The sequence below is a fragment of the Salvelinus namaycush genome, chromosome 32, assembly GCF_016432855.1.
Source record: "Salvelinus namaycush isolate Seneca chromosome 32, SaNama_1.0, whole genome shotgun sequence".
NCBI classification, from domain to species: domain Eukaryota; kingdom Metazoa; phylum Chordata; class Actinopteri; order Salmoniformes; family Salmonidae; genus Salvelinus; species Salvelinus namaycush.
Window position 1 is genome coordinate 4,183,934 of NC_052338.1, and position 26,612 is coordinate 4,210,545.

At 42.6% G+C, this 26,612-nt stretch overlaps 2 protein-coding genes across 3 annotated transcripts; one reads left to right on the plus strand and one right to left on the minus strand.

Moving 5' to 3' along the window:
* Positions 1-11,874: 11,874 nt before the first annotated feature.
* Positions 11,875-13,421, plus strand: LOC120026879 (transmembrane protein 42-like). The gene is made up of 3 exons (XM_038971609.1): positions 11,875-12,139; positions 12,780-12,926; positions 13,110-13,421. The coding sequence occupies exons 1-3, from the start codon at positions 11,963-11,965 to the stop codon at positions 13,239-13,241; spliced, it is 456 nt and encodes a 151-aa protein (XP_038827537.1). The 5' UTR covers positions 11,875-11,962; the 3' UTR covers positions 13,242-13,421.
* A 2,593-nt stretch (positions 13,422-16,014) lies between these two features.
* Positions 16,015-26,360, minus strand: LOC120026733 (palmitoyltransferase ZDHHC3-like). 2 transcript variants are annotated; one of them, XM_038971447.1, is made up of 7 exons: positions 25,856-26,360; positions 21,793-22,130; positions 21,291-21,415; positions 20,317-20,413; positions 19,932-20,013; positions 19,375-19,505; positions 16,015-19,045 (listed from the first exon to the last, which is right to left on the minus strand). In XM_038971447.1, exons 2-7 carry the CDS (start codon positions 22,096-22,098, stop codon positions 18,887-18,889), a joined length of 900 nt encoding a protein of 299 aa, XP_038827375.1. In that variant the 5' UTR covers positions 22,099-22,130; positions 25,856-26,360; the 3' UTR covers positions 16,015-18,886. The 2 variants fall into 2 exon arrangements, with proteins under 2 accessions (XP_038827375.1, XP_038827374.1); XM_038971446.1 differs by having other exon boundaries at positions 21,793-22,127; positions 25,856-26,359.
* Positions 26,361-26,612: the final 252 nt, after the last annotated feature.

Genomic DNA, 26,612 nt, shown 5'->3' on the forward strand with positions numbered 1-26,612 from the left:
CTACAACTTGACTGGAGTCCACCTGTGGTAAATTCAATTGATTGGACATAATTTGGAAAGGCACACACCTGTCTATATAAGGTCCCACAGTTGATAGTGCATGTCAGAGCAAAACCAAAATCAGGAGGTCGAAGGAATTGTCCGTAGAGCTCCAAGACAGGATTGTGTGCAGGCACAGATCTGGGGAAGGATACAGTATCTACTGTAGATATTTGATTGGACTGGTCATGTCAACATCATACTTTCAAAATCTTAGCTAGCAGTCACCATCATGAATCAAGTCGACAATCTACTGGCAAATCCTTTTCTATCCTTGTCATGTGAAGAGAAATGACGAAGAGAAATTATAAATAAAACGTATCGGTGCTCATCGACCATTGGACATGAACATTACACAACAAGTTGGAAATCGCAAATTCAACAATGAGTGATTTGAAAGCAATCAGTGGCCTGATATTCATTGGAGTGGGTGTGTGGTCCAAGTCTGGGTTTAAGGGTCTCTTTTCCAAGCTTAAAAGGACAAACATTCAACACTGGCCATGCTGTCAATCCAGCATGACGTCTGCCGCGTTCAAAACAACTGGAAACTCGGAACTGGGAAATCTCAGACTTCAGAGAGTTCAAGACAACAGGGAACAAGCTACGACTGGGAAAATACGTTTTGAACGGTTATCCAACTAGGAATTCCAAGTCGGGAACTCGGGCCTAAAGATCACTGACATCATGATTCAACCTTGTTTTTTTCCGATATCCCAGTTGTTTTGAAAGCACCATAAGTCCAGAGAATGCCAGAATTTAATGATAATGTTTGATGACAAAATTTGCCCACGAAGGACTGCCGAGCCACCTACCTGTTCAAGTGAGCACAGCACAACAAGGTGTGTCCAAAAATGCATTGTATGCTGCTGTATAAATGATGTAATATGCCAGCGAGATATGTATACCGTAGCTAAAAAAGTAATACTGAGTGTGTGTTGTGTAGTAAGCTGTTAGTAGCCCATGTGCCTCACCTTAATAATTTGGTCCCTTTTCACCTCATAACTTAACATACTGTTCTGACTTGGTGGTGCACATTTAGCCTATAGCCTGTTTTAGAGAAATGTCATCATTGAATATTGTAAGAGCTTTCATTGTCTGCTTATACGCTCTCTATTTATCCTATGGTTCTGACTTGGTGTACAGGGAGAATACTGTAAGAACGGCCCATGTTCTGAATTCTGTCGCAGTACATTTAAAAATTGCTGAACAAATATTCATATTAACTTCGTCCGTCCTAGCTCGCTCATTAATGTCTTAATTGAAATTACGGATTGCCTCTTATCCTCTCGTCATCCCCCTATGCCATAGTTTGTACATCTCAATTATCAGTAGAAACCACATGTGCTTTAAGCAAGTCAGCCATATCAGCTATGTTTTCTTTAAAGCATTAAATGAGGCTGAATGAACTGTTTCGATGCCAGACAAGGCTCCACTGATAGCAAGGTGTAGCAGTGGTTGGGACTGTTGGGACTGCTGTAGGCCCTAACAGTTTGTGGGCACCATTTGTCACCGTTATAGTGCAATTAATGTATTCTGTAGTGTTGTGTTGTGTAGTGGCTTTGCTGGCATGCATCTACAAAAAATCGTTTACTTTGCCCCACCAAGATTTACAAGCTTAAATAGGCACTGGTTACTCCACAATACTAACCTAAATGACAGAGTGAAAAGAAAGAAGCTTGTACAGAATAAAAATATTCCAAAACATGCATCCTGTTTGCAATAAGGCACTGAAGTAAAACTCCAAAACATTTTGCAAAGAAATTAACTTTATCTACTGAATACAAAGCATTATGTTTGGGGCAAATCCAACACCATACATCACTGAGTACCACTCTTCACATTTTCAAACATGGTCGTGGTTGCATCATGTTATGGATATGCTTGTCATCGGCAAGGACTAGGGAGTTATTTAGGATAAAAAGACACGGAATAGAGCTAAGGATAGGCAAAATCCTAGAGGAAACCTGGTTCAGTCTGCTTCCAACAGACACTGGGAGACAAATGCATCTTTCAACATAAGGCCAAATATACACTTGAGTTGCTTACCAAGACGACATTGAATGTTCCTGAGTTGCCTAGTTACAGTTTTGACTTAAATCGGCATGAAAATCAATGGCAAGACTTAAAAAATGGCTGTCTAGCAATGATCAACAACCAACTTGACAGGGCTTGAATAATTTTTTAAAGAATAATGGGCAAATATTGTACAATCCCGGTGTGCAAAGCTCTTATAGATGTACTCTCCCACTTTATTTGGAATGGAAAGACCTCGAGTAAAATTGAATGTTTTACACTTACCTTATAAAGCTGGAGGTGTCGGACTACCTCATATGAAAATGTATTTCTGGGCCACACAACCTCGTTCACTTAAACAATGGACAGCAGACTATCCTTGTGCTTGGAGTAGTATTGAAGACATAAATGTGATGCCCTATGATTTCAAATATATTCACTACTTTGGGTCCAAGGCTCTAAAGAAAAAAAAATGACAATCAAATGATTTTCAATTCAATTTGTGCTTGGAAAAATGTACTTCAATTCATGAAATGGAAGAAACCCATAATGCCAGGCACCATTATGTGGAACAACCCCACATTACCTCCAGCATTTAATGACAATACCTAAGTCCTTGTTCTTAAGTGGCATTGTGAATTTTTAACAATATGTACTATAAAGACTCTGCACTGTCATTCAATAAATTCCAAGAAGAAATTGGGTTAAGTTCTTACAACTAAGAAATCTTAGTCCACAGACTCCATCTAATCAAACAAGTCCTGTCATCTTGATGTTGGAAGATTTAGGCATGAACACACCCCATGGTGTGTGGGGGAGGGGAGTATGATTTCATAGATATTCAGTAAATGGTTTAGGCCTATTGTTGATTTACAGAGCATAGACATACATCTGTGTCCCAAATGGTATCTGATTCCCTATATCGTGCACTACTTTTGACCAGAGCCCCATGGCCCTGGTCAAAAGTAGCGCACTATATCGGGAATAGGGTTCCATTTGGAACGTAGTTCCAGTCTCCCTGTGGAAGATGCAGTGGCATGCTGGCCTTCATACCTTTGATTTACCATGGGTTCTTGACACAAGAGGACTGGGTAGATGAATTGCTCAGTCTTCCTGTTCATCCCCTGCATTCATAAAACCCTTCATTCCTCTGCTAGCAGTCGTAATGTATATTCATGGTTCCACCCTTCACCCGTATAGGCATGCATACACAAATGCACACGCACATTCACACACACCTTGTCAGTATGCAGGGTCAGTAGCCCCCTCTAATCCATTGAGTACTTACTGTGGAGTGTGGTAGGCTTTGTGAATAATGCATGTGTAGAGCAAACATCCACAATCTTTGGCAGGCCTCACATGACCAGATGTCAAGTCTTTCAGTGAGCTGCATGACCCAGAGAATAACAAAATTACACTTACCATCCATTTGCTACATTAAAATGAAAGTGATTATCACTACATAAAGATTCAATCACAATATTACGCTAACTGTTGTCTGGATTTCAAGTTCTACTCCCCCAAAAATATGAGAGAGAGAGAGAGAGAGAGAGTGTGTAACGTAGACGCAGGGAGTCAGGAAGCAGGTGCAGTTAGTGAGTTTAATGATAATGAACATGGAACGATACAAAACAAGAGAAGCGTCTGACATGGAAACACAAACAACACTACCTGATGACTGACAAAACAGAGTGCTAGATAAATGGTAAGTAATGAAAGTAGTAATGAAGTCCTGGTGTGACTGATGATAGGACGCAGGTGTGCGTAATGATGGTTGCCAGGTGTGAGTAAAGATGGGTTGCCAGGACCGGTGGTTAGTAGTCCGGTGACGTCGAGCGCCGGAGCTGGATAGCGGGAGTAGATGTAAAAGAGAGCGAAAGAGAGAGAGCTGAGAGAGAGATTAACCTGGAGAAGAGTCCCCTAAGCAAGCTGGTCCTGGGGCTCTGTTCACAAACACAAACAGACCCCACAGAGCCTCAGGACAGCAACACAATTAGACCCAACCAAATCAATTCCCTGACACATTGGAAAGAATTAACAACAACAAAACAGAGCAAACTAGAATGCTATTTGGCCCTAAACAGAGAGTACACAGTGGCAGAATACCTGACCACTGTGACTGACTCACAATTAAGGAAAGCTTTGACTATGTACAGACTCAGTGAGCATAGCATTGCTATTGAAAAAGTCACCGTAGGCAGACCTGGCTCTCAAGAGAAGACAGGCTATGTGCACACTGCCCACAAAATGAGGTGGAAACTGAGCTGCACTTCCTAAATTCCTGCCAAATGTATGACCATATTAGAGATAAATACTTCCCTCAGATTGCACAGAGCCACAAAGAACTCGAAAACAAATCCAACATTTGATAAACACACCTATCTATTTGTGAAATAGCACAGTGTGCAGTCAGCAGCAAGATTTGTGACCTGTTGCCACAAGAAAAGGTCAACCGGTGAAGAACAAGCACCATTGTAAATACAACCCATATTTATGTTTATTTATTGTCCCTTTTGTACTTTAACTATTTGCACATCGTTACAACACTGTATATAGACATAATATGACATTTGTTATGACTCTATTCCATTGGAACTTTTGAGTGTAATGTTTACTGTTCATTTTTATTGTTAATTTCACTTTAGTTTATTATCTATTTCACTTGCTTTGGCAATGTAAACACATGTTCCCCATGCCAACGAATTGAATAGAGAGAGAGAGAGATTTCTCAAGTAGCCTGACAAGGACAGGGATAGCATCAGACAAGGTGTCTGAAATGTGATCACATTGACTGGGATTCTGTTAAATTTCAGCCACCTTCCTTATATACATGTTATCCTTGTTCCTTTTCCATTTGGCTGTTGTATACAGAACACACATTGGTGCTTGTAAGAAATGACTATACAACGAAGAGTGCTTACACGGCACTTCTGTTATCACTGCAGGTTTGCAAACCAACAGAGACCTTGAGGTTGTCTCAGTTGCTGCCCGTGTCAGGCACCATATAACTCCTTTACGAGCACAGACCTTGCCAACAAACTTTGAGAACTTGGCAGTCACCGAAATGGAACATTCAGACAGTAGATTCTACTCTAGAATGGCCCATTTAGTCCATGGCTAGAGGGCCAAATTTCACATATTTGTCCACTTTGGGGGTGACAAAGTCTACTAAGATTTTCATGAAGGTCCATGTCTGTGGGTTATATTTTGGTATGATAACCACTTATCGGAGGTGGCTGGCTAAATGTGGTTATCCCTGGCATTAATGTTATGACCAATATGTGGTTAATTGGGCCAACAGGAATGTGGGTAGGACATTTTATTACCCAGGGACAATCTTTGAAAACTAAGGACATTTAATAAGGTATAAACAAATGAAGGTATGAAACGATAGGAATGGTAATGCTATCTCCAAGGGCCCATCCTGGGAGGTCAAAGGTTATACATGTCAGCATTCTGGGGTATATCAAGACAGAATGGGCCGTATTGGGATGTACTCTATTATCACATGGTACTCTAGGTCACGGTTTCCAAAAGTCGGTCCTTTACCTAGCAGAGAATTATAGATGACCTGGAGCCAGTGGGTTTGGCGACGAATATGTAGCGAGGGCCAGCCAACGAGAGCATACAGGTCGGAGTGGTGGGTAGTATATGGGGCTTTGGTGACAAAACGGATGGCACTGTGATAGACTGCATCCAATTTGCTGAGTAGAGTGTTGGAGGCTATTTTGTAAATGACAATCGCCGAAGTCAAGGATCGGTAGGATAGTCAGTTTTACGAGGGTATGTTTGGCAGCATGAGTGAAGGAGGCTTTGTTGCGAAATAGGAAGCCGATTCTAGATTTAAATTTGGATTGGAGATGCTCAATGTGAGTCTGGAAGGAGAGTTTACAGTCTAGCCAGACACCGAGGTATTTATAGTTGTCCACATATTCTAAGTCAGAACCGTCCAGAGTAGTGATGCTAGTCGGGCGGGCGGGTGCGGGCAGCGATCGGTTGAAGAACAAGCATTTCGTTTTACTAGCATTTAAGAGCAGTTGGAGGCCACGGAAGGAGTGTTGTATGGCGTTGAAGCTCGTTTAGAGGTTTGTTAACACAGTGTCCAAAGAAGGGCCAGATGTATACAGAATGGTGCCATCTGCGTAGAGGTGGATCAAAGAATCACCCGCAGCAAGAGCGACATCATTGATATATACAGAGAAAAGAGTCGGCCTGAGAATTGAACCCTGTGGCACCCCCATAGAGACTGCCAGAGGTCCGGACAACAAGCCCTCCGATTTGACACACTGAACTCTATCTGAGAAGTAGCTAGTGAACCAGGCGAGGCAGTCATTAGAGAAACCAAGGCTGTTGAGTCTGTCGATAAGAATACGGTGATTGACAGAGTCAGACTAGTAATAGGGATTGCAACAATGGGGGCGGATAATTTTAGGAAGAGAGGGTCCAGATTGTCTAGCCCAGCTGATTTGTAGGGTTCCAGATTTTGCAGCTCTTTCAGAACATCAGCTGTATGGATTTGGGTGAAGGAGAAGCGTGGGGGGGGGGGGGGGGGGGGGGGTATTGGGCCAGTTGCTGCGGGGGGTGCAGAGCTGTTGGGGTAGCCAGGTGGAAAGCATGGCCAGCCGTAGAGAAATGCTTAATGAAATTCTCGATTATCGTGGATATATCAGTGGTGACAGTGTTTCCTAGTCTCAGTGCAGTGGGCAGCTGGGAGGAGGTACTCTTGGACTTTAGTGTCCCAGAACTTTTTGGAATTAGTGCTGCAGGATGCAAATTTCTGTTTGAAAAAGCTAGCCTTTGCTTTCCTAACTGACGGTGTGTATTGGTTCCTGACTTCCCTGAAAAGTTGCATTCCATCCCTTATTATTCCATCCCTTTATATTTGTGTGTATTAAGTAGTTGTTGTGCAATTGTTAGATTACTTGTTAGATATTACTGCACTGTCGGAACTATAAGCACAAGCATTTCGCTACGCTCGCATTAACATCTGCTAACCATGTGTATGTGACCAATAAAATTTGATTTGATTTGAAGGAAGCTACAATCTATCTGTAATATTAAAGCTGATCTACCCCCCCCCCAAAAAAATACAAAAATAAAAGATTGCCTCATTTAATATGAAATTTAAATTGGCCCCATATACTGAGGCAAAGGTTAAGGTCAAAGTTGTAGTTTACGAATGATCTTGGTCCCTTCACCTTGAAGTCAGTCTAGTTAGCCCGTCCTGTAAAGTTAGGATTGTAAACGGAAAACATGGCTGCCTTTTCAGCTAATGGATATCGATAGGAAGCTCCATGACAGGTCCTCAGTTGTGAGCGTTAGTTTGTTCTCTGTGGACTCTTATCTCCCAATGAACAAGAACAGGATCCCAATTAGAGCTTTCTCTCGACACCTCAGTGAGTCATAATCTGTGTCCAAAAGGGCACCCTATAAACTATACACTGAGTGTACAAAACATTAGGAACACGTTCCTAATATTGGGTTAAACTCCCTTTTGCCTTCAGAATATGGACGCTACAAGTTGTCGAAAGCGTTCTACAGGGATATTGGCCCATGTTGACTCCAATGCTTCCCACAGTTGTGTCAAGTTGTCTGGATGTCCTTTGGGTGGTGGACCATTCTTGAGACACACAGGAAACTGTTGTAGTTCTTGACACACTCAAACCGGTGCGCCTGGCACCTACTACCATAACCTGTTCAAAGGCACTTCAATATTTTGTCTTGCCCATTCACCCTCTGAATGGCACACAATCCATGCCTCAATTGTCTCGAGGGTTAAAAATCCTTCCTTAACCTATCTCCTCCCCCTTCATCTACACTGATTGAAGTGGATTTAGCAGGTGAGATCAACAAGGGATCATACCTTTCACCTGGATTCACCTGGTCATGGAAAGAGCAGGTGTTCCTTATGTTTTGTACACTCAGTGTCTAGTCCACTACATTTGAACAGGGCCCATATATAGGGAATAAGGTGCCATTTGGTACACAGCCGTACACTCTCCACAAGCATGCACATTCAAATGTGAAGATGACATTTAATTGGCCCCTTGATTTAAAATGTATTATTTTCTGAGGGTGGCGATGATGACTTGCTAATGACTGGCTGGTGAGACTTGTCTCTGTCAAGAGGCCCCAGTGAGACATGATGATGGAGAATGAACCTAATGGCCTAATGAGAGGAGAGCTTTGACGTGACTAGTCACAAATAACATAATGGTGAGATAATAGATATTACAGATAAAATAGGGAAATATTTGAGATAAAATACCTGAAGTAATCAAACCACCAGTAGTTTATAATCACATTTATTTGAGGTAATATTTTTTATGATACATGACTGATAATAACAACAGTCAGTTTCAGAAATATTTTCTGCATGTTTATCAGTTTATCCAAGCAGTCACTTCTGAAGTGCATCACATATTCTAGGTTTACATGCTGACTTGCATACATTTGAGGAAGATGTCTGCATTCAAAACTCATTAACTGCTTGATTTCTGTAGATATGCTGTTGCTTGAAGAACATTAGAGACATCTACTGGCCAGAGGTAGGATCAGTTAAATAATGGGAATGGATGGATAAGGTTTGTTTCAGCTTGAGTCTATAACAATTTGTGACCTTAGAATTATTAATTAAATAGGCACTGTGCAAAAATCCATACAAAAGTAAACTACTTGACACAGCTGAGAAAAACAGTGGCCCAGTGTTATTCTGATGGTCCTTGGAAAGCATTCATAGCATTGTTAGGTTCATGTTTGGGCTCCCAAGGGGCGCAGAGGTCAAAGGCACTGCATCTCAGTGCTTGAGGCGTCACTACAGACACCTTGGTTCGATTCCAGGCTGTATCACATCCGGCCGTGATTGGAGTCCCATAGGGCGGCGCAAAATTGGCCCAGCATCTCCGGGTTTGGCCGTCATTGTAAATAAGAATTTGTTCTTATCTGACTTGTCTAGTTAAATAAAGGGTAAATAAAAAATAAATAAATCATTGTTTCAGATGGGGTATCTTAGATCGATCTCATACAGTCTCAAATCTGTAATACAGATAAGATTCTTCTTTGATAATAGATAAGAAATGGGAGGAGCGGATACTTTATTCCCTCTCTGTCTGCACATAATGAGGATTTCAAGTCTTCTCCCAGTTCCCTCTGTGACAGCTCCATCAATCTGAAGGGCAGAGATATGGCTGAACTAAGTGCCGTCACTCTCCCCTCCACTTGTTGAGGAGACAGGGCATGCGTCCTAAACGGCACCCTATTCCTATGGGGTGCACTTATTTTGAAAAAAAGAAGTGCACTATATTAGGAATAGGGTGCCATTTGGGATGGAATCAGGTGGAGTTTTTAGGTAATGAACCTCTATGATCCATGTCATCAGTATGCTGAAGGGGACATTTATTCTGAGGGCCCCACTGTCTGGATCAGGATTGGGCTGTGTGAGTGAGTGAGTGTGTGTGTGCATGCAATATAGGCTACTGGGCTGATTTACTGAGAGTAGCCCTGCCTTGCCCCACTCAAAGACATTACATTAGCATTGATCCTCCACTCCACCCAACATTAAAATCGAGTAGATTAAGAAAGTAGTAGGCTGTAAGGCTAACCTGCCTATTGCCTAATGCAGGGGTGGGCAATTCCAGTCCTCGAGGGCAGTGGCGGTTCTAGCTTGTATGGCTCCCTGGGCGAACCCCACCTTGTACAAAGTTACAGGTGAACGATTTGATATATTCCCCTGCTCCCACAACCTCGGGCTTCCAGTGGGGAGACCTGAGGTCAACCTACCCCCGCTCCCCTCCCCATCTCGTACTTCTGAGTGGGAGATCTTTCCAGGCAGTGACCTGCCTAGCTCACAAACTAGAATCAGGGCGCCCACTCCGACAAGGTTAATTGAGCCACAGTCCCACACGGGGACATGATATCATTGACGTGACGTGCAAATGCGCGATAGAAAACCCGATCGCGTAAATGTCACCATTCCAATTTTTTTTTGTGGCCGCCCCGGCAAGATGCTGCCCTGGGTGGCTGCCCATGTCACCTATACCTAAATCCGCCACTGCTCGACGGCCTGATTGGTGTCACAGTTTTGCCCCAGACCCAGCTAACACACCTGACTCCAATAATCAACTAATCATGATCTTCAGTTTAGAATGCAATTTGATTAATCAGCTGTGTTTGCTAGGGATGGAGAAAAAGTGTGACACCAATCAGGCCCCGAGGACTGGAGTTGCCCACCCCTGGCCTAATGTATGATTATTTTTGTGACTAAAATAGAATGTCTGGCTTTTAATTTAATTTAATATTCTGAATATTAATCATACTAATTAAAGGTATATTAAATGCCTCGGATGCTCAGCGTTCAACAACATAGTGCCTTTAAAGCTCATCAATAAGCTAAGGACCCTGGGACTAAACACCTCCCTCTGCAACTGGATCCTGGACTTTCTGACGGGCCGCCCCCAGGTGGTAAGGGTGGGTAACAACACATCCGCCACGCTGATCCTCAACACAGGGGCCCTTCAATGGTGCGTGCTCAGTCCCCTCCTGTACTCCCTGTTCACTCATGACTGCACGGCCAGGGACGACTCCAACACCATCATTAAGTTTGCCGATGATCACCGACAACGAAGAGACAGTCTATAGGGAGGAGGTCAGAGACCTGGCCGTGTGGTGCCAGGACAAGAACCTCTCCCTCAACGTGATCAAGACAAAGGAGATGATTGTAGACTACAGGAAAAAGAGGACCGGGAACGTCCCCATTCTCATCGACGGGGCTGTAGAGGAGCAGGTTGAGAGCTTCAAGTTCCTTGGTGTCCACATCACCAACAAACGAACATAGTCCAAGCACACCAAGACAGTCGTAAAGAGGGCACGACAAAACCTATTCCCCCTCGGGAGACTGAAAAGATTTGGCATGGGTCCTCAGATCCTCAAAATGTTCTACAGCTGCACCATCGAGAGCATCCTGACTGGTTGCATCACTGCCTGGTATGGCAACTGCTCGGCCTCCGACCGCAAGGTCATACAGAGGGTAGTGCGAATGGCCCAGTACATCACTGGGGCCAAGCTTCCAGCCATCCAGGACCTCTATACCAGGCGGTGTAGAAGGACGACCTTAAAAATTGTCAAAGACTCCAGCCACCCTAGTCATAGACTGTTCTCTCTGCTACCGCATGGCAAACAGTACCGGAGCGCCAAGTCTAGGTCCAAGAGGCTTCTAAACAGCTTCTACCCCCAAGCCATAAGACTCCTGAACATCTAAACAAATGGCTACCCAGACTATTTGCATTCCCCCCTCCCCCCCCCACCCCACCCTTTTATACCGCTGCTACTCTGTTGTTATCATCTTTGCATAGTCACTAATAACTCTACCTACATGTACATATTACCCACCGCTACCCCCCTGTATATAGTCTCGCTATTGCTATTTTACTGCTGCTCTTTAATTACTTGTTACTTTTATTTCTTATTCTTATCCATATTTTTTTAAACTGCATTGTTGGTTAGGGGCACTAAGTAAGCATTTCACTGTAAGGTCTACATTTGTTGTATTCGGCGCAAGTGACTAATACAATTTGATTTATATTATGATTAATTGGGTCTTGCCTTTGAGGGACGAGAACTCACTCACAGACCTAAAGATTCCTGAAAGAAATAGATTCTTATCCAATATCAACAGAATTCCTAAACACGTGATGCCGCTGAATAAACTACTCATCCCACAATGCTACACAGCTGTGGAGTTATTTTGTCCAACCACGTCGTGCACCTACCCGCTGACAAAGTATTTTGATTGGTGTGGCTGCCTCGGGACGGTTGTTGGTAGGAAGTAGCCTACAGATTCTGCCCGCACTCTCAACTCAATACCGCTGTAGGAATGTGATGGATTAGAAAAATATGTGCCTCGGTTGTCAATATGTTCCCCGGCGTTTTCTATGCGCTTCTGGCGGGGTTTCTCGGGGCTGTCGCATCTTCATCTGCAAAGCTGTCACTTGGAGCCGATTACCTAAAAGGTGTATGTGAAACGGGGCTACGAACATGGGGAGAGCAGCGGAAATTTAGACAACCTGACGAAACTACCGCTTGTGACTGGGTGAGGAATCGCCGCCGTTTAAGTGCCTGAATTATTAACGCGATGGGATTTGGGTGGCTTTGAATAATGTAGATGTCAATTTGTTAGCAAAGCAATTCGTCCGCGAGAAGGGAAGTTTGGGTTTTCCAGTGATGAGTTTAGGGGACCAGATTCCAGCTCTTGCGCTCAGCATCAGCATCTCTCTCTGCTGGACAGGCGCATGCTGTGTGTCAAGCTCGTGTCGTACACGCGTGATTGAACGAGATACCTAGTGCAGTATTACATCATATATGTTTGTGTTAAACGAAGATATTTTCATATGTGTAGTCTATCATTTTATTTATTGCGGCCGAATGCGAGTCTGGTTTAACACATGGGCAATTTTCCATTCAATGTCAATATCGTATTGTTAATTGGGCTGCTTAAAATGACCTTCATGACGTTGGGTACGTGGTGACATGATTTTAAGGTTGATTTATTAGCCATATTATTTATTTGTATAGTCGTTAGGTAAATGCATGTAAAAAAAAATATATATATCTATCAAGAAAAATAACTAAAATAGGCCTCAAATCCATGGAATGCAGCTCAACTATTTGATGTGACTCCAGTCCAAAACAATGTAGTTTTCATTCGTGTTGTTTGTGTGTGTTTGCTTCAGCTCCACATCCCACTGAGGCTGCTTTGTGGGGGGCTGCTCTTCACCTGTAATGCTGTGATGTGGACGTTCCTCGCCAAGGCGCTCCGGTACTCTTCCTCCTCCACCCGAACCACTGTGACCACTACCGCTTCCAACTTCATATCTTCCGTAAGTATGTTTCCCTGTGGAAAAGACACTTCAAATTACTTGTAAATAATGTATAGGCCTAATAGCCTACAAGTGTATGGTTTGAATTAATAAACGTAACACAGATGTTCCTTTTTAAGTGTTGTCAGAGAAGAAAGTGTAATGTATGTTGCACTAAATTGAAATACCTGTATTGTGCCACAGGCCTTTTTGGGGCAGCTTATCTTCGGGGAGACCCAGATTGCGTTGTGGTGGGTGGGAATCTCCCTCACGTTCTCTGGCCTCCTGGTGCTTCAGAGGGCGTCCCCCAACGACCGAGCCAGGAAGGACGAATGACAAACCTGTCGGAAGGCACAACTCATTAAGTGATATAGAACGAAACCAGTAATGCAACGTATAGCCTACTATCTGTGACAAACCATAGCATTTCTCGGGTGAATGGCAGTCATGGCAACTTTGGAAGGTAAAGCACTGTCAAAACATACCATGTAAGGAACATACAGGGATTTATGGTTTGAAACACTTTGACATCCTCAGCAATGTGTGCTTGCCATCGATTCTTCACCATGCTTACACTCGGCTTCATTTCACATAAAAGCTTTATTTTGCTCACCTATCCTAACATGACACACACTGTAGACTTCCACACCAACATTGCGTCATTGCGTGTTCAAGGTGACGTGTGAACCGAAGTGATAAGTCTCACAAATGCTGCTACTGCTAGATATGCGCAAATACAGCAAACGCATAGATATTCTCATAGCTTATTACAGTGTTCATACATGATGTGGCTCAGAGAATACACGTCACGGCCTTGATAGGAACTTCTGTTGTATCATGTTTGTAGCCGAATATATTGAGTGCTTGACCCTCACACACGTTTTGTGGATTCTGAGGAGGTTTGGCATTGCCTGCCTTTTATAGCAAATGTCTAAAAGAAAGTTCCTAACTAGGTCTAAACCCTAATAAATCAAACCAAAGTACACAAATATGTTGATCCTGCCTGGTATCCACTGTAACCACAGCAAGGCTCTGTCAATGCAATGTGAAGTCAATCTGCTAAGTGGCCCAAAAAATCCTAGTGACCTTCTCAGCTGCCTGTAAAGTGATACGGTTTAGTTCACTCCAAAATCAAAATATGTAAGACATTTTCAACCCTCAAGTGGTCTAATGTCAAGATGAGACAAACTCCAATGATTGGAAAAGAAAGGCACTGTCTAACTTAATAATTTTTAGAGGGTGCCTGTCTTTACAATTCATTTGGATTTGAGGCACAGAGCTGGATCTACACAGTAGACGGCCTGGACTTCTTGACATTAGCCCAAGTCTGACCTCAACTTAAATCGTGGAGTGAACTATCGCTTATTCCCTTTGGCAGAAGAGATTAATTTGACTTAATTCTGACTTAATAGGGTGTCCAAACAACAGTTACTCCAATGTCTGGCCTTTTAATTGAGTGCCACCAGCTTTTGCTTTTCAGCTGTAGACCTGTGTCATATACAATGTCCATCCTAGTATTCCATTGCAATTAAAACCAGTTTCAGGTTATCCTCGGGGTAAGGGAACCATCCCGTAGCACAGTCCCTCCCCTCTGCATCTTCCAAGACTTCCAAAAGGTCAAATGTTGCTGTGGGGTTTCGAACCAAACTACAGAAAGTGGTGTTCTATTACAGGCATGTTTGTACTCCCAACAGTGTACTTCCCTGATATTCCTTAACACTGTGATGTGCTATTGTGGAAATGGGTTTTGTGCGTAATACCGACGACAAACGTTACTGTAGACAGGAGTATGACTTTACAACTTTCCTATACGATCAAACTTTGCTGTTGTTTTTTTTAATACACATCATATGCATGCAACAACTAATAGTAGCTACCTGTATTCTGACTGTATCTATTAGACGATGATGATATGTCTGTAAATGCAGAAGAACGCACACTATGGAATCGGTTCTCCGTCCAGTTGCAGTACATTACAGACTGCAGGTTTTGTATGTAATGTCATCTACTTCCCTGGCAATGTGACTATCTATGCTATTGAATCGGGACGGGAGAAATTGGTGCCAACGTTTCTCCTGTATTCTCCAGTCAGGCATAACTGGCGATAAACATTTACCTGTGAAGCCACTGTCACCGAGGGCAAGAGGAATCAAATGCATTAGAATAGTGGTTACATGAAACTTTTCTTTTGTCGCCAGCCCCTGAATGGGTCACATTTGTTTGAACAAGTATACTGTAGATATGGATATTATAAACTGTAGAGATTAGTTTGGGAGGTGCATATGACTGACCTGATAAACTCTGTGTTCCTGATTAGTGCAGCACGGGGGCCCTACAAGAGGAATCAAGAAAGGGAATGTATTATAAATAAAAATGTATTATTAAGAATCCTTGAAATGGTTACTTGGACAATCCACCTCCCCATCCTTTGAATATGTTGCTTGGCTCTTAGTAAGTTGTGTATGATAAGTGAGGATTTCTCAGAAAATGGCTGTTAGCCAATAGAATTAGATTGCACATGCTGTGTCTGTGTGTGACAAACTGTCATCATTTCTTGGACAACAGATGCAGAGAGAAACAGGTGTTTGGGCAGACCTAAATCGCTTTTTATGAACCATATCTAGTCTAACAACCTATTTTAAACTAACATTTGTAAGTGTCAATATTTTCAATTTGATGGTGCACAATATTGAATAAACCTCATCTAGGAAAGTGAACTTTTATGTTGATAAATGATTCATTATTCTAAATGACTAATGAAATTAAACAACCATCAATGGAAAGAGATGCACATCCAGGCAGCATTTATCAGATTACAGTCCAGTAAACTTCTCAGATTCGCTAATAAATGGACTCCGACAAAGGCCAGTGTGCTATAAGCATACCAAATAAGGCATACAATAAATTGAAACTGTACAGAGAAAATAGGCCTATGAACACATAAAGGTCATTCAGAATGCAACACTACACTTCCGATTCCACAGGTGCAGTATAGTGTCTACCTGGATAGTCTTAAAGGGGATAGTTCACTCACTCTCACTTTATCTACTAAAATACATTGAGTGAACAATCCCTTTAAGACAAAATAATGTTGACAGACGGACGACCATTTTCGGGAAAAACAATACATTTATTGTAAATAATTTCCATATGAAAGTAACTTAAACCTTTGCATTCGGATAAACATTTCAAAGAGATTCACAATGTGCATAATCTATTTACAGCAAGTGTGTGTGTGTTTAAAAAGTGTATAAAGAGAGAGACATGAGAGAATACAAGTCCCTTTGTCAGAACAGAACAGATTTGACAACTTCCCAGCATATCCTGTATTAATGAGTAGGACTCGGTCTTAGCGCTTCTGATCCGATTGATAGTAATTAAAAAGGTAGACTGAGCAAAATGACATAGCCACAAGCAGCACCACAGATATTGCGATGAGTGAGATGCAAAACTTCACTCTCACACAGTATCTGTGCATGGGTTCGCAGCAGTATGGAGTTTAGCCTCGCTCTTCCAACGATCTTAGTTGTTGCAGAAATTGACCCACTATGCGGTTTTACTTTGTGCATCTATGTCATATAGCTGAGTCTACCTTTAATGAAAGGGGCTAGGGTAACATGAGCTTTAAGCCAGCCTCTTCCTAAGGAACCTCATATACCCTTATTACACCCGTCTCTCCTCAAAGAGACTCTGGCACAGACAGACATGAATCAGATTCAAGAACTTCCCACTCCAGTACACAGATCTACAAATAATTAATACATGCCTGTGAAGCATACGGATATTGTACATGATCAGCTGATAATTAGTTGGAAAGGTACACTGGAATGAGCTGCAAAAGCACATTTGAAATATAAAATAATCAGTCTTGTTGGCGAAGCATTCATTCTGATAAAATAGTCAACTTTAAATCACAGTATTTGATGAGATATGTGATAGTCACTACATAGAGATAATAAGGGTTCATCAGTTAGAGCAGGAGATGGCAGTATTGAGATGTAGGTAGAGTGTACCACTTTAAAATTAAATAAATGTGCATCAAATCAGAAAGACACAGTAGTAGATTTGACTGAAGCATCTTAAACTTTAAAGTCACCCATTCGATTAAAAAAAAACTGCTTAGAAAAGGCGACTTTCACAATACAAGTCACTAAAAGTAGCATTACATTCAATCTTAATTGATTCTTTATAATATAGCATAAAAATCTATAAATGTGGTCCATACACACTTCAAATGGCATCCATGCCTTGCCAATGCACTCTGTATTCTAAATTTAAACTAGCAAACAATTTAGTTTGATGAATACATAACCATTGTGTTCATACAGTGTGGGTCGTAAAACCAGAGAATATGGCAGCAAAAATATTCCACATAAATTAAGCTGCTTCTCAAATGGCACTATTACCTACACAGTACACTACAGCACTATATAGTGCCCAAAAGTAGTGCACTATATAGGGAACAGAGTGCCATTTGGGACACAAGCCATAGTCGTTCTATTCATCACCAACAGCCCATATTCTTTCTACAGTAAGGCTCGTGAACACAATTGATTGTGTTCTAATTTTCTCACAGACAAAAAGGCATTTTCACTGAAGTATCTGCTTTGAATGAGGCTCGATTGTTTGCAATCTACTTCGACTGCTATGTATCTAGGAGACCGGTCTGTGTCTAAGTTTGAATTAGCTAGCATTGTACACAATGGAGACTTTCAAAAAAAGTCTACTTCCAGGCAGTGTCTTTCAGGCTTCAATGCACATGTTCCACTGGCCTAAATTGCGTCACCAATGTTTGCTCCACAAAGCTTAACTGTGCCAGATTCATAAACAGAATGTCAAGCCAATAACCTGTTTTTTTGACATGACATTTACAAATTCCATTAAGTGAACACAGGGAATTACACTTAGGTGCATGCTTCTGTTAAAAAAAAGGTTTAAAATAATATGTACATTTCATTGACCAGTTTTCTAGTTATTGGGTGACCAATTGAAAAATCTCAGAGGGCATCGTGATCATTTTTCTATAGAAACAGTTGTCACATACACCAACCAGTAAGACATCATGCCACACAGTGGAACAACAGAACCATCCACTGCCACCAGCCGGTTCCACAGTTGGACTTTCAAGCCATTGTTGTTCCCAATTTCATCTTCATCCTGTCATGACTTTGAGGGGACCCGTCCTGCACATAGACGTGACAGGAAGCAAATACCCTATTCAACTTAAAGTTACAGAGTTACAAAAATCTCTTTACCCAATTGCAATTGTCTTATAAGGCAAAGAATCTGCAGCTTGCAGGAAAAGATTTGGCTGTTCTAAACCGCAAAGCCTTGTGGGCCGTTAGTACAGTGTGGCACTGGCATCAAAGCTATAGCTTACACCATTTAGGCTACATTACGGAAAGGCAGAGGTACTGCAACATTGGAAGACAAAATCTGCCTTCCGGAACTGATTGGCTTTTCAGCGGACAGAAAACAATATGAATTCAGCTCATGCGTTTGCTTTGTTTAGACCTAGTCCTTAAACAGGAAATGACCAAATACAGGAAATACTTTGGGTTTAAGAGCATTTACATTTCCGTTTCTATCCCAAAGGCAAAGCCCAGATTTTAGCCAGCTCAGCTACAGGCTCTGGCCAGGTTACATCAGTAAGTGCTTTCTTCAATGGTAAACGTGAGAAAAGCAGAGGCATTATACAGTTCATAGTTTTGTAGGGCTTGGCAGTGATTATAAACAGAAGAGAAAATAGATTATACTTAATACAGATATCCAAATCAGCACCAGGCAAAAAAAAAAAAAAGGGCAGGTATTCAAAACAAGCAGATAAAGATTTTTAAAGAAAAATGACCAAAAACAGAAAAGAAGAAAAAGAGTGTCAGAAGAGTTCATGCTCAGTGAAGTCAGGCGGAGGGAAGACTATCGCCCGTCCGCACCCTGAAAGACAAGCTGGTAGCACGGTTGCTGGAGCATGGCTTCCCGTCTCAGACAACGTACTGGTAATAGTCTGCCTTCCCGTGGTCAGGTGTTGCAAAGGGACTTAGCCAGGCTATAGAGAACGGATGGCCAAACACCACCCTCATGTTCATCCACTTTGTCCTTTTAGCCCATCTTCTCTCCTCCTTTTTCAACTGCTCTATGCCCTGTAGATAAGATCCAACAACATGCAAAACATCAGCAGGGGCAATAACGATGTCTCAACATAATCCTGGCTACTTACATCTTTGGGACAGTTCTATTAAGACCCTCAATAAAGCTACGAGCAATATGAATCTAAGCACTAAGCAGCAGGGTTGGGGTCAATTCCATCTAAATTCAGGAAGTAAACTGAAATTCTACTTCCAGTTTACTTCCTGAATTGAAATTGACCCCAACCCTGCTAAACAGCGACAGGTAAGAAGGTAGAGAGGAGCATTGAGTGAGGGACTGAATGGGAGCAAAGGGATGCTGGTGGTGTGTTCAGTTCACATACCGTCTCATCGGAACAGATGGAATGGACCTGGGTCCCAAACATCACCGAGGTAAAAATGAAAAAGAGGAGTCCCTCAAAGCAGAGGAGGATGAGGAGGATGACGGTCGCTGGAGGAGAGAATGTACTGCACTCTTGGGAGGGCCGAGGGAGGGAGGGAGGAGGAGAGAAGGGAGAGAAAGGTTTAAACTGGAGGGCACTGATGGTCTGGAAGCTGAGGACAGGTGGGCTGGATTCCCTCTCATCGGGTAAGTATTATCTTAGGACTCAGGGGGCAGGAAAGGTGAGCCAAAAGTTGAAATCTTGTATGTATCAGGTAAATTGACCAATTAAGTCATGCTCTAACAAAGTGAGCCAATCAAAGGATGTGAAAGGAGAACAATCTGGGTACTGGAGAGGAAGACAACATGACACTTGAAGAAATGGAAATAAATAGTTACAAAATGGAAACCACAACACCAAATCCATTAAACGTGTTTCTCTGTTGCAGACTTACCACGCAAAGTTAAAAACAGTATAGTGGATTTGGCTAATACATAGCGGAACAGCATGGTACTCACTTGTCCAGTCTGACTCAAAGCAGAAGATAAAATGAAAGGCAACCATGACCAGGGCATGGAGGGATATCAGTGCAATGTACATCTGAAGGGAGACAAAGAACATCGTAGTAACATTACATTACATTATGTAACTGTGCAGTACTCTTATTTTGAAAATGCAACTCTTATTTTGTCAAGATTTTAAATAATGTGATGCATTGGTGAATGTGAGGGAAAGCTTACAGGTTTGTAGGAGGAGATGGACAGTTGAATTAGTCAGCGTTAACTAAAAGGTGCGAATGCTTGGACACCAGCAACATCTCATGTGAGTGAATGACGGCGTGTAGTGAATGTGTGTTCGAGTAAATCGCAGCATGTCGGGAGTCGCTCGAGGCTACACACTCACTGTGAAAAGCACAAAGAATTTCTGGTTCTTCTCTCCTACGCAGTTGTTTACCCATGGGCAATGGTGGTCCATCTTCTTGATACAGCGTTTACACACACTGCGAGGAGCACGCACACGAGGAGATGACATGAAAGCAGGGTATAGCCACATACAGAAGAGGCCTGGAAATATGGTCCAAACCGTGACCTACACACGCTGCTCCTTCTGGGTGTATGAAGACCAGCCAGAATGCATAGTTAATTATCCGTCAACTCAAAAACACACACTAACGCAGCAGAGAGAGAGAGGGGAGAGACACACACCACTCCTAGTTGCACGGTACACACTGTCTCCATCCCAAATGGCACTCTATTCCCTATGTAGTGCTCTACTGTTGACCAGAGCCCTGGCCAAAAGAGGTGCACTATATAGGGAATAGGGTTCCATTTGGGACAAACTCCATGTTGACATTGATGGAGGCAAGAGATGGGAATAAGCTGCTGAGCTGGACTGTACTCTCCATCACACAGGGGAGTCAGAGGACGAATATTATCTGAGGGTAGCAGACTGACATCTCAACTAGGCCCTGAGACATCATCAATCAATCATCTGCCCTATGGAGCTGCAAAGGCTGCAATATGCTTAAATAGAGGTGCTCTGATACCATGGCATTCTCCGAAGGTGGAACAAGTGTATAGTATACATATCATGATTCCATCCTGTATGTCACATCAATTGACATTATTTTGATCAAATATAAATATCAAATGTTGCTCCTTTTTCCTAATTCAACTTTGTTTTTAGCCATTTGTCGTCCCTTGAAACTAGGTTCAAAGCACTTCAAAGTCCGGGGAACTCCTTCTTAGCCATCTAGTAAGTACCAGTGGGTATAAGTAATGCAGCAGGGCTGAGGCTGAACAACATTGGCGGGAAAGAACATTTGAAGAAAACAAGTGGAATGGGACAGGGCTCTCTAGACTAGTCCTGTACAGAACCTGCAGTGGTGAGCTCTGTCGGGCTTGATACTGCAGCACTTGGGACATTTGTAGACCACCTGACCAGGCTTGAGCTGCAGGCTCTCGATAAACTCCTTGGTCGCGTTCCCTTTAGGCACCGCACCCTGGGAGAGAGGCACGGGTTAGGACAGGGGCATTCAATCATATCTGAAACCAATACACAGTTTTTCTTGGGAAGACAACTTATTTCAAGATTGAAAGCTCTACATTTGACAGTTTCGCCTGAGAGTCCACTCACTGGGTGAGTCAATAATATCTCCTTTCTCCTGAAGTGTGCACTCGTTCACTACTGCCCACAAATCTAAAAGCATTGGATTGGTGGAGGCATGGGCTAGTGGGAATGTCCACCATATGTTTTTAATTCCAGTCATTTCCTTTTATATCAGTGAAGGGACGTGAACAAGTGCACACTTTTGGGGGAAGGAGAGACAATTGGAACAAAGCTACAGAATCACTGGCAGACAGAGACAGCCAGACTAACCGGGTCTGTGCACATGGCCCGGGCGTGTGAGGCCAGGGCGAGGAAGGCGAGGGTACTGAACAGAGCCCCGTTGATTAGACTATAGAGCAGGTTCTTGGCGGGCAGCAGCACGACGAAGAGCACCACGAACTCGGCGTAGAACACCAGGCACCAGGTGATGACGCCGCATACGATGCCGCAGCAGTCGCGGATGAACCACATGGTGTCGGAGTAGGGGAGGGTTGGGGGAGGGGCGCAGTGCTCGGGCTGCAGGTAGCCGGCTTGCCTCTCGATGTCCCTGCAACGGTTTGCCGGGCTCTTCTTCATTCTAGAGCGGCCGCAGCTCTCGCCGCATGCTGCTGGGAGAGAAGGGTTTGGACGGTTAGGGGTAGGCTACAGATACAGGTGTGTCAATGAAGTGATGTCTGATGTGCCAATGTTGCATTGCATTTCCTGTGTTGTTGGTATGAGCTGTCGTTGTAGTGTAAATATATAGAGGGGGGACGTGAGAAACTACAGGTGTATACAGAAGAGAGAAGAAAGTGAGGCGTCGATGTTTCACTGTCTGTGCAGACAGTATTGTTGGAATGTGGTCTCTTTTCTGTTATTTGTTTGAACGTGGTGTTGTAGACTGTAAAAAAATGAAAAGGCTATAGACACCTAGATAATGTGTTGTCTTTTAATCTAAACTCATCTGAACTGTGGCGACGTATCAACTTTGACATGCAAATCAATCGTCTGTGCAAACAGACAATAACGGACAAAGGGAGTGAGAGAAGAGACGGCGGGGGAGAGTTTAGGAAGTTCCTGTTGGTCTGTTGAAGTATTCTAAAGTCTTTGAATTCAATTACCCTGGTCAAAATGTCCCTGCGGTTAGTTTTGGCCCACATTCACTAGAAACAGGAAGTCAGGGTAATAAAAATGGCCTATATCTCCAAAAATATTAAGAAACAGCATTACAAGTTAAAAACAGCTGACTATTCCAAAAATAAACACACTCCCTTTCAAATGTATTTATCAATCAAATGTGTTTTATAAAGCTCTTTTTGTACATCAGCATTTGTCACAAAGTGCTCATACAGGTACCAGCATAAAACCCCAAAGTGCAAGCAAGGCAGATGTAGAAGCACAGTGGCTAGGGAAAACTCCCCCCTCTGAAATCTGGCCAATAAAAGGTCAGAATTTCATCCATCCACGTGGCCAATTCACTGGTATTTTCTATGTAATCTCACTTTTATGATTAGCCATACTAGCTTAATTGAGTTTTAGCCAAATCGGCTTATGGGGAACCCTGATGCAACTGACATATTCCTGCCAAAACCGTTTTTATATCATGTTTGTAAAAGCACACTATTCGGGCATCCCTAACAGCAGCACTGATATAGGCCAGTGAGTGTGTAGCCCCAGTGACAATCGGCCTGTGCTAAACACATTACCACACACAAATGCACTAAGACTACACCGTGCCCTCCCTCATCCCCCTGGCTGTCTCCCACATACACTACAGTATAGCACCCTGGTTAGTGCCTAGCCCCAGACTCTGGACAGTCTGCCTACACACACAAAAGGCTTTAGTGCTCTCCTGATGGTTAGTGGGTGGGAAGTCTGACCATGGACGTCACTTTCCTCACTCAGCCCAGGCATTTCGATCTGCTGCTGTTAGCCTGGATGTGTTAGCATATCACTAACGGCATCTAGCTAATTCACCAGGTCAGTGTGTCACTCTCTCCCTCTCACACACCACTACAACACTCCCATCACGCAAGTCGTGCGTAACTAATAGCCAGAATGCAAGGATCCCTCTATGGATTTGATAAGCACAGCTGTGGAATGTTCCGTGTTAGCCTAGTTCATCATGAAAGCATATCATTCGTTTTGTCAAACTGCCAACAATTGAAAGGCCTTTGATGTGATCCATAACATGGATTATTCAGTTTGAGGCATTTCTGCTTTCGACAGAGGAAGTGGAATGCTAATATCTTGTAGGGGGTCGTTCCAAGCCATGACACCCACCATCTCAGATTGACCTGAAATCGTTTCTGTAGTTAGAAACAGATAAGATTAGCATTCCTGCAAATTATTTTGTTGAAATATAATTTGATCTCTGAGAATTTAAGATAATTGATTGTGCCCAAATTGGCCATTTAAATGTATAGGATTCATATAATATTCAATACATATAATACCCATCATCAATTTGGACCAAATGTTTTTCGAACAATGAGTAAAACATGAGGAATCACAAGAATTTGTCAAAAACCACCCACCAGCCCTGAATGCTGATTGGCTGACAGCCGTGGTATATCAGACCGTATACCATGTGTATGACAAAACATTTATTTTTACTGCTCTAATTACTTTGGTAAGCAGTTTATATTAGCAATGAGGCACCTCAGGGTTTGTGGTATATACTGTGTTGTGTCGTGCCTAAGAACAGCCCTTAGCCGTGGTATAGTGGCCATACACCACACCTCCTCGGGCATATTGTATCAGAACAACCCGTAGGTGAATCAATGTTGAGAGATGACAGCGTGTCGCTCCCATAGAGTGAACAAAACTAACAGTATCTATTGTACTACATCATAACTACTGTTCCATTGAAACCCAATAAGTCAGGAACCTCACAGAAACGTGGTACTATAAACATCTCTTGCCGCTGCATAAATCCAGTGACAATCTGTTACCAAGGACGTTGCTACATAATGAATTCACTATAGCTGCTTCGGGATTTGTACTTTCAAGAAAAACACTGAGGCAAGCATCGATTAGCTATTATCTGCTAAATCAATGCTCTTTTGTGGTTGACTAGAAGTGGGAGTGTATAAACGCCACCACCGAACGACACGAGGCTGTTATCCTGAATGAACTGATTGACTACAGTATCGTCTTTGTCTTACAGCAGGAACTCCGTTCACAAAACTACCATTCTATTTTGCCGTTCAAGACAGCAATAGTTGACAACAGTCACACATTTAGCCTAAGTCTCAGAATTCCACTGAGACTCCAGTATTAATCAATGTAATGTCTAATAGATATGACACTAACAACTTCAATGGACCAATGAACCATTATGAAAGATTGGATTGTGAGCACTATACTGTATGAGCGCTATACAGCTGAATGAGGCATCAGTTTAATAAATGATTTGTGGGGATGCAGGACGCTCTGCTGCTTGGATGCCTCCAACAGTAATTAATAAAACCAAGGAATGATGGCAGACACAGAGGAAGAGAGCACAGGAGAACGGGAGTGAAAGATGGGAGTGGAGGAGGGATGTGGCTCAGTAGGATGAAATAGAAGTTAATTAACAGGCTGATGTGATTTACATTTATAACCTCTGCTGGCAGCCCCTGGCTTACATAAGCATGTCTAGGGTCTTATCTAATAGTCTAGATTTAATGTAGTAAGCCTTTGCTGTGTTGATCACAATGGTCAGTCTTGTCCTTAGTTTAATTGTTAAAATGTTGTATTTCGATTAACAATAAACAGAAAATGGTTGTATCAAGAACCTTGTATAAAGTTTTCAGTATGGAATTCCCATAGCAGATAAATTCTCTGGCGCACTAGATTTTCTGCAGCTGTAGAGATGCAATCCTAGGCAAAAGGCCGGCAGATGGCGACAATGATCTGGTTTTGACGGTATTGCAACCATATCTATTCATTTGGAGATTTTCCTAACAAAAAATTCCACTCGCAGTAATAGTAAAATGACCAAAATTGAATAAAAATTGTAAATTGACCTGTCAAGTCACAATCACCGTTATTGAGCTAGAATTGCAAAGTAACATGGTTCATTAGCTGGCTATACTAATGAAAATCATATCGATTCTGTCAGATTCAGAATCTAATGCTAGCTAGCTAGGTAGTAGGCAGACACTAGGTTACTATTCTGTAGTGTATGTGGGAGACAGCCAGGGGATTGGGGGGGGGGGGCACTGTGTAGTCTAGTGCATTTGTGTCTAGGTAGGTCCAAGGATTAGCGTTGTTTCACAGATTTGGTGGCTTGATTTTGCTAGTAATAAGCTTGCTAATTTAGTTAGCTAGCTAGGTAACGTTAGAAACAACCATGATGATTTCAACTCACCCCTTTCGTGGTCGAGGAAAGAATTTTCAGAGAATAATCCTCTTTTTGATTGTATGGCACGCTAACGTTAGCTAGGGTACACCATTCACAACAGCAAGTCGTAGTTGATTGTAGACAGTTAGCTAACTAGTTATCCTTGCTAGCGTGGGGTTAGTTAGCAGTACACCCCCTCTATGTGTCTCACGAATCACGATTTACACTTAACGTGTCGAGTCCATCGTTAAACTACAAAACCACTTGGTTTCGATGTTCCGGTTATTCATATGGAAATTCCCATACGTGCAGACCTCCTGGTTGGGTGGGTGCCCGTTTCCCTCATTACTTAATCTAGAAAGCTCTTTGGCAAGCAAGGAAACAACAGGAAGTGTCCTGCCTGCCTTCCATGCACAAGATTTATGTGAGCTCCAAGGTTCTCTGGCGTTCCAAACACCTGAGGTTGCCCCTTAGTTAACAGTATCTTTGTTGCCTCTGCAAGCAGACCTAGGAACATATTTCCCTACCAATCTACTAAAAACTGACCTAGGATATCAGCGTAACTAATAGTTTAAAGACCGACAGATGGCGATATGAGTCGTTTCATCTTACCGTCCAAAGCAAACGCATGCAGCTGTCTATATAGTACATGCATATGGACCAGTTCGTACATCAAACATTCTCCAATCCGGCTGCAAATGCATTGATTTCCTCCTTAACTCGATTTAATTGCGAGAAGGAATGTAAAAAACGTGGAAAATATACATACTTTCTTTATGAAATA